This window comes from Amphiura filiformis, chromosome 7, assembly GCF_039555335.1.
Source record: "Amphiura filiformis chromosome 7, Afil_fr2py, whole genome shotgun sequence".
Classification (NCBI taxonomy): Eukaryota; Metazoa; Echinodermata; class Ophiuroidea; order Amphilepidida; family Amphiuridae; genus Amphiura; species Amphiura filiformis.
Window position 1 is genome coordinate 34268101 of NC_092634.1, and position 13006 is coordinate 34281106.

At 37.2% G+C, this 13006-nt stretch overlaps 1 protein-coding gene across 1 annotated transcript; it reads right to left on the reverse strand.

Moving 5' to 3' along the window:
- Positions 1–3153: 3153 nt before the first annotated feature.
- On the reverse strand, positions 3154–7985 carry LOC140157051 (cytochrome P450 2U1-like). Its single transcript, XM_072180115.1, has 3 exons — positions 7390–7985; positions 5848–6792; positions 3154–4321 (listed from the first exon to the last, which is right to left on the reverse strand). Exons 1-3 carry the CDS (start codon positions 7751–7753, stop codon positions 4140–4142), a joined length of 1491 nt encoding a protein of 496 aa, XP_072036216.1. The 5' UTR covers positions 7754–7985; the 3' UTR covers positions 3154–4139.
- Between the last annotated feature and the right edge of the window lie 5021 nt (positions 7986–13006).

Sequence of the window (13006 nt, forward strand, 5' to 3'; positions counted from 1 at the left end):
TGGTGTTGCTTCCTTATCCAAAGGTAGACCACGCATGTAGAGGATAGTGATCGTTAATAAAACAACACTAATGAATACAAAACGTTTCTTAGTGAAACAAAAAATATCCTGGAACCCCATCATAAGATATATATAATCACCGGTAATATATATCTGATTACAAATGTCGATATGGTGTTTTGTGGTGTCGCCGGTGTGTGCCTGATGACGTGTACATGATCAAAGCATTTCACCCAGTGTACCCGATATTCTGATAATGGCAGGAATAATAATAGGTCCCTATTATATATTATATACCAGTCCTGATACCAGTCATAGTTTAAAGTTCATGCTCACCGTGTTCAGCCGTGTGTGTTAATGAGGTCACCTCTAGCTCTCTATTGTTTTGTCACGGACGAGTGCGTCACTAACCAATTCTCTGCGTAGATTGAGTAGACTGGGTGTTTGTAAATAGCGGAATATATCAATGGGTACAAAATGGATTCAATATCAGTCAAATGGGTCCAAATGAATAAAAATTAATCCAAAATGAATGCAAATTAGTAAAACAATACTCAAAAATGCATCCAAAATGGTTTTAAAAATACCGAAATATTTACAAAATAATCAATCAATACAAGATAATCATTTTTTCTTAGTGCGTACAAACAGCCAGTATAATTCAACGTAACCTTTTTAAACCATGTAATTAAAGCTGTTTATTTTGGTCAATTGTTTATTTTTGTATTATATCGCGAATTTAAAAAAATCTGAATTAAGAGTTAAGACATTCCTCGTATTCAATTCGTTATGTCTGGTGTGCTCTCATATCCCAAAACACTATCGAAACGTTAAACGTTCATACCAGACTCCTTAAGGGGGAATAATACCCTGATTTTCATCAGTACCCCTCTTCTTCTTCTTTTTCTTGCAAATTTATAAAGTACATAAATATGTTCATCAGCTCATGTCATGAACTTATAAAATATATCTACATACAAAGTGTTTTAAAACCATTTTAGTAAGTCATTTTAGCCCTATACATTTTTTGTTTACTGTATCCTAGTAACTGAGATGTGTGTTTCATAACAAACCATAATTTATTGTATTGAACATACTATCTATAGAAATGTACTCACTGATTACCTATGGCATAATTAAGCTTAAGTGAAATAGTGTCGCAAGTTCAAAATACAAAATATAGCTCAACATTGAAAATAGAAGCATTTTAACCGGTTCGTTTTTTGATAGTTGTGGAGCACCAAGTTCATGAAGTCATAAAAGAAATCAGGGACCACTTATTCCCATTTTACATATCAACATTATTTTCCTAATGTGTTAGCAACACATATCCAAAATTTTAACGAAATCCGTTGATAGTAAGCTTTCCAAAATGAAATGAATTTAAAACATCAGTGATGTACCACTTTTTGGCTTATACCATTAGAAGTATGTACGCGTCATAGATACTGATGCCACCAATTGAACGAGAAGATTTGCCCTTCATTTTACATCGTTCTTCCGGTTTACAGGAAAATTACCATGCATCGTGTGAGACACAGCTTTCTGGTCTCAGTAGAAACATGAGCCTCAAGGAAGAACAGATGATTAATTGTGTTTTCAACTGATTGAGTGTCCCAGGTTAAAGAAGAAATAAAACAAACAAACAAACAAACAAACAAAAACATGCTGGATAACGGTGGATCGGATTATGATTGGTATTTTGTACCCCGAAAAAAAGCGGGTCAAAAAGCCCTTTGCTCGGTATAAATACGCTGTTTGACCTTACAATATTCCAATTTTCCCCTACAAATATATATTTTAAACTAGAATTACGCGGTTTGTAATTAAGGTGGCCCCACATAAAGCTGTGCAGATAACAAAGGTTTATAAATAAAAAATAATAAGCAATATACAAATAAGCTCATTGATATTCATAAATATGCAAATAAAATGACACAAAACTATACAGCACATCAGGCTAACATAATTTTTTTATCAAATCACCAAACCAAGTTTGAAGTTGATTAGTTATTGCGTTTAAGCTGCAGAGTGGATAAATGAAAATTTAGACAATATATTCAAATAAGATCATTAATATTCAAAAATATACAAATAACAGGACACAAAACCCATACCAAGTTTAAAGTTGATCGGTTACCATATTGCGTTGGAGCTGCAGAGTGGATTAATAAAAATGTAGGCAAAATGTAGGCAAAATATGCAAATAAGCTCATTAATATTCATAAATATGTAAATAACAAGACACAAAACTATACAGCACATCAGGCAACCATATCAAATCACCCCAAATCACCAAACCAAGTTTGAAGTTGATTGCTTATTGCGTTTAAGATGCAGAGTGGATTAATGAAAATTTAGGCAAAATATGCAAATGAGCTCATTAATATTCATAAATATGCAAATTATATACATTGCACAAAACTATATAGCGCATCATGCCATCATATCCTATCACTGTACCAAGTTTGAAGTGAATCGGTGAGTGCGTTGGAGCTGTAGAGTGGATTATTGAATTTTCTTCTGCACGGACAGCCAAACAAAGTAACAAACAAACAACCAGGCAACCATCTGGATGATAACATAAGCCCCACATATATATGCGGGGGCCAAAAATTGAGTGGAATATCTTAAGGTGTTAGTATTATACCCCTAATTAGATGTAAAAATGGGTTTATTTCTTCAGTATTAAAATGCAACTACGAATCAATTTTTTTTAAATCCAATCTCCATGCAGGTCTAGATGGTACTGTGCAGAACATTAAAACGGTGGGTTGATAAAATAGGCCTGTTATCGACACATGATTTCTAATTCAACACTTCGTCTGGGAAAAAATACGACAATCGACATGTATCGAAACTCGTAATGAGATTTAAAAATGCTGAAAAAAGTTGATAGATAAGCTTAAAATCATGCCGATATGAGTTACGATAGCCGACTTCTGGTGTAAACATACTTTCTGGTTCCTTCTACTTCTGGGTTCAGGTCAACTTCGGGAGGTAATTTTCGACTTTCCGATGAAAACATGATCTTACGGTAAGCTTATTCGGATAAAATAGCATGGAAAGTTAATTTTTTTCTTTTTGATATGTGTCGTAAAGTGCAAAAAAAGGACAATTTATTTTGCATGTCGGATTTAGGGTTAATCGACGACACGGCTGTTTGATGTGATCATTTATTAGTTTTTCAAACAAAACATCATGTACAACCCAATTTTAGGCCTAAACAGCTAAAAGCGATATCATACTAATGTATACAGATGCTTTTGAGTCATTTTCAACTTTAAATTTCTCCTCTTTTGCAAATTATTCACTTTTACAGCATTTTAAAGCTTTTCGGATATAAAATATATCTATTTATGACAAAATTGGTGGCGCTATTTAGCTACTGAAAATTAGTCTTTCGAGCTTTTAATACAACCAATTTATTTTATTTTTTGATGAAATATGTTTATAAAATTTCTTTGCTGCTTGTTTCACCTATTCCATCTGTTTTAAAGACGGTATTGATGTACCTACCCCTTGCAAATTAAGAAATATGACTTAGGATAAATAGCGCCATCTATAGTTTGCATTAAGTTAACATACGACAGTTGATAACAGGTCTAGTTGATAAAGGCTTACATATGAAACTAGAAATGATGTGATCCAAGATCACGAACACAGCTGGGTGTCCCATATGAAAATGAAATGATCACCCCACAGTTAATGTCAACGCTTATGTGCAAGGGGCATCATCGTGTTATGTTATTTGTGAGAAAAGAGGCATTGTGAAGGTATTTGAAATGACCCTTTAATGACCTTAACCTCAAATCTGTGAACACCCCATATACACTTATGTCAATGCATATGTGGCCAGATAATTTTAAGATGAAAGTCACAATTTTGACCCCATATGAGCCCTGTCCTGTATGTCTTTGACCCATGTGAACATGAGAAATAGACACCGAATAATGACAATGATGAGCTATGTGTTACATGTATTAGTGGGAGCCAGGATCTGTGGTGGGAGAGAGGAAGTATTTTGCACGTATTTTTCCTCATACCGGAAATGACCCCATGGTTCATGGAGTTTACTTCTTTTCACGTGGTAACCAAGGAAACTTATCAACTTTCTTGATATCAGATTACATTACAAATTACATTCTGAGATCAAATTTAATAGTATATGGTTTTGGTGCAAACGTCAGTCCATATGTTCCTTTGAAGGTTATTGGTGGCGCATCGTCTGGTTTGACTAGTGAATAGCGGTGAAGGAGATGAGTGAAGAAGACAAACAACTCCATTTTTGCTAAGGTCTGACCAATGCAGATGCGGCGACCTGTAAGGAAACGACATACGTATTTTAAATGTTATATTTTGTATTTTTACCTTCAACTCTCCACCTGATTTTTCGATTTAATGTTATAGAATGTCAAAACTAAGAATTCTGGTTATTCCACACGGATCATACCGTATATTCAGAAGAAGCTTTTTTGCATATTATGTTAGTGGTTCCCAAACTGTGGGTTGCAACCCTTTTGGGGGTCACAGCCTCTTCCAAAAGAAGTCGTGGACTTGACTTGCTGGAAAAAGTTAAAAAATACATCTCCGTGCATTAAAGGGCGAGGTAGGCCTACCATCTCATTGGTCATGCAATCTCATTTTTACCCATTTTAAAATTGCACATTTCCGAGCGCTTTGCATGTATTTGTATTTTTGCAACCCATCAGTATACCAATTGTTCACAGAAAGTACACAAAAAGCACCTAAAAGCACCCAAATTGAGTACTTTAAAGGTTACTTTAGCCCAAATGCGCCCAATTGGTTTCCACTGAAAACCCACCCATCGATATACCAAAATTGCTGAAAGGTACCTCAAAACATCCCCGTACACATTCAACTAGGAAGACTCCCCGCCCCCGGGACCTCAAACCGTGGAACATCCCCGTACACATTCAACTAGGAAGACTCCCCGCCCCCCGGGACCTCAAACAGTGGAACATCCCCGTACACATTCAACTAGGAAGACCCCTAATGGCTTAAATTACGTGTTGCGTCATATACTTGAAAGGGCAATCATTTATATCATAATCATCGGTAAACAGTAGTTAACCTAATGGCACTCAACGTGTGGTAGTTAACTTATGCAGTCACTGAACTGACATGACAGCGTTTCAATTTAAAATGTTTATTTCCTAAATTTTCGAACTAAAATACCAATGCAGCAATTAATTGCTCATTGTTTTATTATATCTGATGCACTCGAAAGGTTTATGCAGGATACTTACTTCGTAGAAGTGCTTTTGGCGAGATAATCGCACTTGACCGCGTGGAGTTATTGCATTTAGCTCTTGAGTCTACGGTCTTGTGCGATTATCTTGACTACTGTATTCTGGTCAGTAAATTATTCTTATCATACCATGCATGTAGGGAGGTATCGGTCAAATTATTTTTCGCTCAAATGAGCGCAAGAGATAGCGTGAGATTAGCCCCAGCGTTTTAGTGCACCTGGAGGAAAGCTATTAGGGGGGTTCAGGTTCCCATATATATACACAACACTAGGGTTACCTTATTTTCGGAATGGGGGTGTCATGAATAAACTGGGGTAATTTACACCAAAAATAGGGGGTTAGAAAAATTCTAAAGAGCTTGTGACTATCTTCACACTTTCCATCCAAAGTTTTGCACAATCAAGTTATTTCTTTTACAATCAAAATTTTCATGCGCTGATAGGGGGTCATAAAAATCAGCCCACGATAGGGGGGTTATAAAAAATTGACTTCGGTCACCGACATATTCATGACACCCTTCTGAACAAAATTACAGCCCACTTTTTTAATTTAAGCATACAAACTGTTTACTTACCGACTCCAAAGGGACAAACTTCCTCTCTCTCAAAATATTTTCCCTCATCATTGATGAACCTTTCAGGTTTAAACTGGTCAGGCTCTGGGAATATATTGGGCTCTCTCATCACAGCATATATATTTGAAACTATAGTTGCGCCCTTCGGAATACGGTATCCATGAAGTGAGGTGTCATCACTGGCCGTATGTAAAACGCTCAGTGGTAACAAAGAAACATGACGTTGTATCTCAAGAAGAGTTGCCCTGGTATATGACAGTTGCTCTTGATCAGAAACTTGTGGTAGTCGATTGCGGCCAACAACGAAATCCATTTCCTCTTGAATTTTCTTCTGGATATCAGGATACGCCATCATGTACAAACAACACCAATCCAAAGTTGTGGACGTGGTGTCAGCTCCGGCATTAAACATCAGAAACAATAAAGCATGCATGTTATTCTTTTGGAGATATGAAAAGGGGTCATCTGGTTTTGGTGCAGCTCTCATTGCTTTCAGATACTCGTCTATGAAATCCTTGGGGTTTTCGACATCGAAAATTGCCCGGTGTTCTTCAACACGTTTGTCAACGAAATCCAGAACATCTTTCATAAGATGTAGCATTTCTATAGTGTCATTATTCGGATAGTATTTTGGAAGCATGACAGACCACCCGCCCCCGCCAAGAAGGTGCACTACACGGGAATTGGATTCACTAAGATAGCGGAAGTTTTCATCATCATAATCATGACGCTTTCCAAACACGACAGCAAATAGTACATTTGTTGTACAGTTGACGAAGAACTGATGTGGGGTGAAAGGTTTGCCCGCAAGAGCATCCAACTCCTGCAAGAGGATCTTGGATTCCGCTGTGATGTTAGCCTCAAAGCTGCGCTTTCCGATGCCAAATCCTCGAAAAGTATGCAAAGCAAATTTCCTGTATTCCATCATGTGCTTATACGAATGAACTGCAAGTAATTAAAAGTAATAATAATGGTGACATTTTAGGTTTCATATCACCTGCTTTATGATATTTGCAATATCTTTAAAATAACAATCGATCGAATTACAAAACTGGACCATGGGGCAAGAATCGGCTTTCTCGTTTCGTATAAGCATGAAGTAAAATAATTTGGGCAATTTGAAAAACAAGACAAAAACAAAAACCGGAATGGCCTTTCAGACCAAAAACGCTACTTTACATTACAACAAGTTACCACAGACCGAGTGACAAACTATAATGAGCTGTGACATCATCACCCATCATCTTTTAAGTTCCAGGTGCAAGTCCTATAACACAATGCATATGTAAACTTTCTTTATCTGTGTCAATAATAGAATATTGATTTCAACGGAGTATTGAGCTGTATGGAAAAAATATTTATAATACAGGGTGTTGACACTGTGTGGGGCTCGTAATTATTGCACAGTTACGTTCACTATTTTAGGTCATACCACACATATCCGATGAAAATGGGTTTTAATTTTAAAACAATATAATTAATTTTATTTTAAGAATTTTTATGTAAAACACGATTACGTTATGAACATAATACATTACTTACGTGTACTGCCATATGCTTTGTATTCAAACTCATTATTGTGCCCCTTGTTGCAATTAAGTGGATTATTGCTAGCTTCCTTTATGACATCAAAATCGTTGAGCACCACAAACACAAGTCCAAATAAGTCAAAACTGCAAATATTTCCGTATTTCTGTCCCAGTCGTGTTGCAAGCATATGCAATTCCTCTTTTTTGTAGACCATAGACCACATCAGCTGAGGAAGGAAACCAATGATTGGGAAACGCCATGGTCCTGGTGGGAAATTGCGAGGTTGCTGCATCCACCAGACAACCAACAGAAACACCAACACGAACACTAAAACTGACTTCACATTCACCAAATCATCATAGTAGTTAAAGACCATTTTGTTAAAGAAGCATCAACAATTTTGTTTGAAAATTAAAATATCCTTGTTAGAAGCTGCTAGTTTTCAGAAATATAGCAGATGCATCGTTTGTAATTGGAAGGGATGTCGATATATTTTGGCAATCACTCCTGGCAATCACTAGAACCACTATCCCCACTATCACTAGAACCACAGTATCTGAGCTCTATAGTTAATAATAATAGGCACCTTGGAATTGAACTTTCACAGAGTGTATGACTTTAACATGAATAGATTGATGATGCTGGCCCACGCAAGACCAATATTATTTAGAATAATTCTTCAACCATGGTATAGATTAATAAGCTCTAATGGTCTATAATAATACTTTCTTTGACCCAAATAACTGTTTTGAAAACATTTCAAAACCACTAAGGGAGCAGTCATTATTTACACGGGGTGGGGGGGGGTGGTGGAGGGGGAATGTTAAGCCCGATGTTAAGTGGGGGAATGTTAAAGCCTTAATGTACGATTTTCGTCAAAGTTGTTTGATTTTGTTATACTTTATTCAAAATATGGAAATAATATTAGTAATAACTAACGGGAAGGGTTGCTGTCCATTTTAAGCTGAAATAACAAGGTAATGTGAAAGAAACCCCACTGGTTATTTTGGACATTTAACACACAGTTCTATGGGAGGACATATTGTCATAATTTTTAAAACATGATAATATGTGGAACTTTGCTCTGTTGACCTACAAAGACAACACATTTGGTCGATTCCATTTAGGAGCAAGTTGGGACATGTAAACATTAAAAATATGCAAAAAAAATCAGGTTTGAAAAAAATTAACCAATTTCATATTATAAGACATTATGGCTTTAAGTTTAAATGGAGAAATTTCATAAAATAAGGGAAAAGGTGGAATTTTTGAATGGAAGCGAAGGGGAAACGCGAAATTTTTCTTCAAAAGAATTGAAATCCTCCATTCCCCCCTGGTGGAAATAGTGACCGGTCCCTAATCAAACTTTCACACCATATTAGCTTGGTATGACATGTATATCACATGCTTAGCGCATGTTACTTAAAGGAACACTCCCCGGGAACATTCCAGCAATCACAGCATGCAGCTTCCAAGTTCATGGCCAGCATACATACATTCTGTGCAGCTGCAATATAGACTTACTCATGCTAGCAGCAGAGTCTATAGAGACTGACACAGGCCCTTATACTAAGACTTGGGCTTAGACTTAAGACTACTGGGCTTGGGCTTTAATTCAGGCTTTGACATTGTATGATTGAGACTCTATTCAGACTATTGAAATGATAGCCATGCGCGAAAGCATAGACTCAGTCAAGACTACACCTACATGTATGCATGCCTATAGGACCTACGTGTAGGTAAAAGCAAAGGCATAGCCCTAGGTAATGAATGAGTTTTATATTCAAGAATTATAATTGCTCCCTACATAGTCAGCTAGCATAGACTAGCAGTTATAGCACTAGCATGGCCAGCAGATACATTGGACTGATGAAGGCCTAGGCTAAGTCTTTTACACCCCCAGCTAGCTATTCTAATGATATCCGTCACTTGCACATATGTATCAGCTATATCCAGTGGCCATAGGGTGTAAACAGAATTTGGGTCAACGGTCATTAAGGGGGCATTTCCGGTATATTACCAAATAGCTTCAAAATGCTTCTTCTGCCACATATTACATAGCACAATGATGTCACTTGCACATCGGCTATACCCGTGGCCCATAGCTTGTACACAGAATTGGAGTCAAAGGTCATTCAGGGGGTAAAATCTTATAACTGCATTATCTGGACAACTTAGCGATAACAAACTTCATGATCAGGTGTACATTTTGGAACATTTTGCAAGGGTCAGGTCAAAGGTCATCCGGGGTAAATATTCATTATCTAGACATCTGTAATGGGTACGGGGCTCAAACTTGGTGACAACAAACCGCATGGCTAGGGGAACATGTTGGAACATCTTGCAGGGGTCAGGTCAAAGGTAAGTATTTTGGGACCAAATCTTAGAATTGCGTTATCTGGATATCTGTAAGAGGTACGGGGCTCAAAATCGGTGACAACACACCTCATGACCAGGGGAACATCATGGAACATCTTGCAGGGGTCAGGTCAAAGGTAATTATTTTGGGACCAAATCTTAGAATTGCGTTATCTGGATATCTGTAAGAGGTACGGGGCTCAAAATCGGTGACAACACACCTCATGACCAGGGGAACATCATGGAATATCTTGCAGAGGTCGGGTCAAAGGTCATCTGAGGTCAAATCTTAGAATTACATTATCTGGACATCTGTTAGGATTACGGGGCTCAAACGCGGTGACAACAAACCTCTTGACTAGGGGAACATTTTGGATACATTTTGCAGGGTCAGATTCCTGCAAAACACCAACATACCCCAGCTAGGTTTGTGGCCTATGACCACCATTTGCCACTAGTATATGTTGTGTTAATATAGTGTGCTAGTGGTTAAGCCGAACTTCGCTATTTGAATGGATCTTCAACTTTGCCAATGCTACTGATTTCCTCAAGTTGTTTTGACAAACTTTTCATTTCAAAAATACCCAATGGCAATTGTAATGACCTTGACTTTTAGGCAATTTATACACAATTTTAATTTTTGTACACTTTCGCTGGGATCACTGAATGGGCCTTTAACCATGAGTCATGTTGTCATAGTAACGCCTCACAACAAATGGTAACTTCATAATACGTTTGTTTGAATTGTGGTTTCTTACATCGGCAATAAAATATTTTTTATGAATGCTCATTCATGGGGATATCAGATCAAATCAAAGAAGTATATTATACACTAAAAATATAGCAAAATCATCCCGCCGAAATACTTATTGTTCGATAGTACACCGTTAACAATAACTCAAAAATCAAAAAGGAGAATATTGACTAAAACCGACTAGAGCCAATGACAAGTTTACGGTTATTATATTCAGATAAATTTATAGTTTTATTGCAAAAACAAATTATTATAAAACAAAAACAGATTTGTGTATAAGATTCAACCTTTTACATGTTTGACAATATTGATGATAAATCGTAGCGCAATCAGATGGCATCAGGTTCTGAGTAACTTTTTTACAGTGTATTCTCAATTATATTGACTACTTAATTAACAAACCTAAACACAAAATCGGTTGGGATTGTCCTAGTACCAGATCTTGATGGGGCCCCCTGTAAAATTCGCCATAAGGCAATTGAGGTTCAATAAAATTCATCAAAATGATACTCTTCAAATTTAACATTTCCATCTTTGTGATTTGGTATATTACACACGTTTATTGCCACCCAGTAATATACATAAAAAAATAATTTTCTGGACCCAACAATGCCTTCATTTACGTACACGACACAATCCACAAGGTATAATGGACCAAATCCCAGTTTACCCGTACGTTTTCAGACCCGAATGGCTCTTGAAAATATTGGGTTTCTTCTATAAACACTGTCTTTATAACCTTTATGATGCTAAATTATTTAGTTCGAGCCCGTAAACATTGACGAGGGCATAGATTTCAGACCCACATATCTAAATGGCCCTTGTTACTTCTAACACTAGCTTTTAATTACAATCGCACATGAAGAGCATTTTGTGATTTTTACATCCTCTTTAATGGTTCAATGAATATCCACGAAAAGGCTTCTTTCCAAAATGTCAGTTGATTCGGACATTGCCATTACGTTTCACTACCTGGAGAGAATTAATCAAAAATTGAATCCCCTCCTGAGGTGCGTATCTGTCAATGCGTTGACCAGATCATAATGATGTCATTATAGATAGAGGCAGCTAGTATATAACACAAATGGGTCAATGAGTTACATAAAAATGACCTTGTGTGGTATTCGGTTTCCAGGAAGTGAGTTTTGCCTGATTCAATTTGTGGTTAAACATGTTAAATGCTGATCCCTCACTACAAGAGTTATTACCGTCGATTTGGTTGAAAAAGGAAGTGAGCCATGATCAAATCTCTCTAGGTAACAAAACGTAATGGCGGAATTTTCGAGTACGAGTACTTGTACGAGCAGAACACGTACGCACTGTGCTGTAATCGCCAAATAGAAAATGCACTTTGAAATTGGACAATGTCTTTGTCAAATGCACACAGACACCATGTAGTCCTAGGTAATGGTTTAAGATGATATAAGAATCTCAATTCTTTGAAGTCAGTTGAGGAGATGAGGGTGATGCCGTCCATAAAAAATTATTGTCCTCTTTCATCCAAGAACATTACATTAGAGTCATTCAAGTACATCCAAGTATGTATTGCCCTGGGTATTGCCAACACTTGTGGATGTACTAGCTGCTTTCCCGCGTGATAATGTCCTTTCATACGGATGATTTGGACGAGAATCGGGTGGTTGATTATCGGCAGAAGATGTACTTGCGCCATGTTTAGTTACCCTTGGTGTTGGAGGAGTACTTTCGTAGTGGTTCACAGATTCTGCGCTTGGTGGTGGTGCAGCTGCAGATTGATTGTGCCGATTTTGTGTTTCATGTGTTGCAGTTGGCATTGACCCTGTTGCATTTGGGGTATTACCATTGTTATCTTTGTATTTACTATCTCTTATGCCTTTTCTATAACAATAGATTGCAAGACATATTGAAAGCACCACAAGTACAACAATAATAGACACGGTAACAATTAGTGAAACAATCAACCCTTTCTGCATGTTCGGAGTTTCTACATCCGGGACTGTTTTTGGGTCATCAGTTGATACATTTCTAATTACATTTATTGGTCCAGTTGAACAGGTGCGATTAGTTTTTGAAAATGAGGCACTGTGGATCTCACATATGAAATATGTCCCATTCAGCTCATCATGGACAGTCATTTTAACAGATGCTTCCACTAATCCATCTTCTCTAACGTGTCTTTGGAAGGATTCAAACAATGAGTGCATATGACTCCATTTAAGAATGATACCAGGTACTCCATCCCCCGAAACACACCTTAGTTCTAGAGTATCTCCAATATTGATATCAAGATCCGTTCGGGATTCCTTGTTATGAGTACATATAGGATACAGCTCCTGAGGATCATAATTAACAATGACATTAACGGTGTCGCTTCCAAGTATACTAGCACCTCCTCCGTTTGAATTCAATTGAATAGCATGACAAGTATAAATCCCAGCATTGGTCCTGTTGATGGCATTGAATGTTAAAACATGAGACTCCGTTTCTGCATCTGGGTTTATAACAGATGCACTCGGATCCCCCACTCTACTCTCAGTG

Bases quoted from the DNA above. Each gene is read 5' to 3' on its own strand.
- LOC140157051 (XM_072180115.1), bottom strand. From the start codon at position 7,753: ATGGTCTTTAACTACTATGATGATTTGGTGAATGTGAAGTCAGTTTTA. The intron at 6,793-7,389 runs GTAAGTAATGTA...AATTACTTGCAG, and splicing joins CAAAGCATATGGCAGTACAC to TTCATTCGTATAAGCACATG. The intron at 4,322-5,847 runs GTAAGTAAACAG...GTTTCCTTACAG, and splicing joins AGTTTGTCCCTTTGGAGTCG to GTCGCCGCATCTGCATTGGT.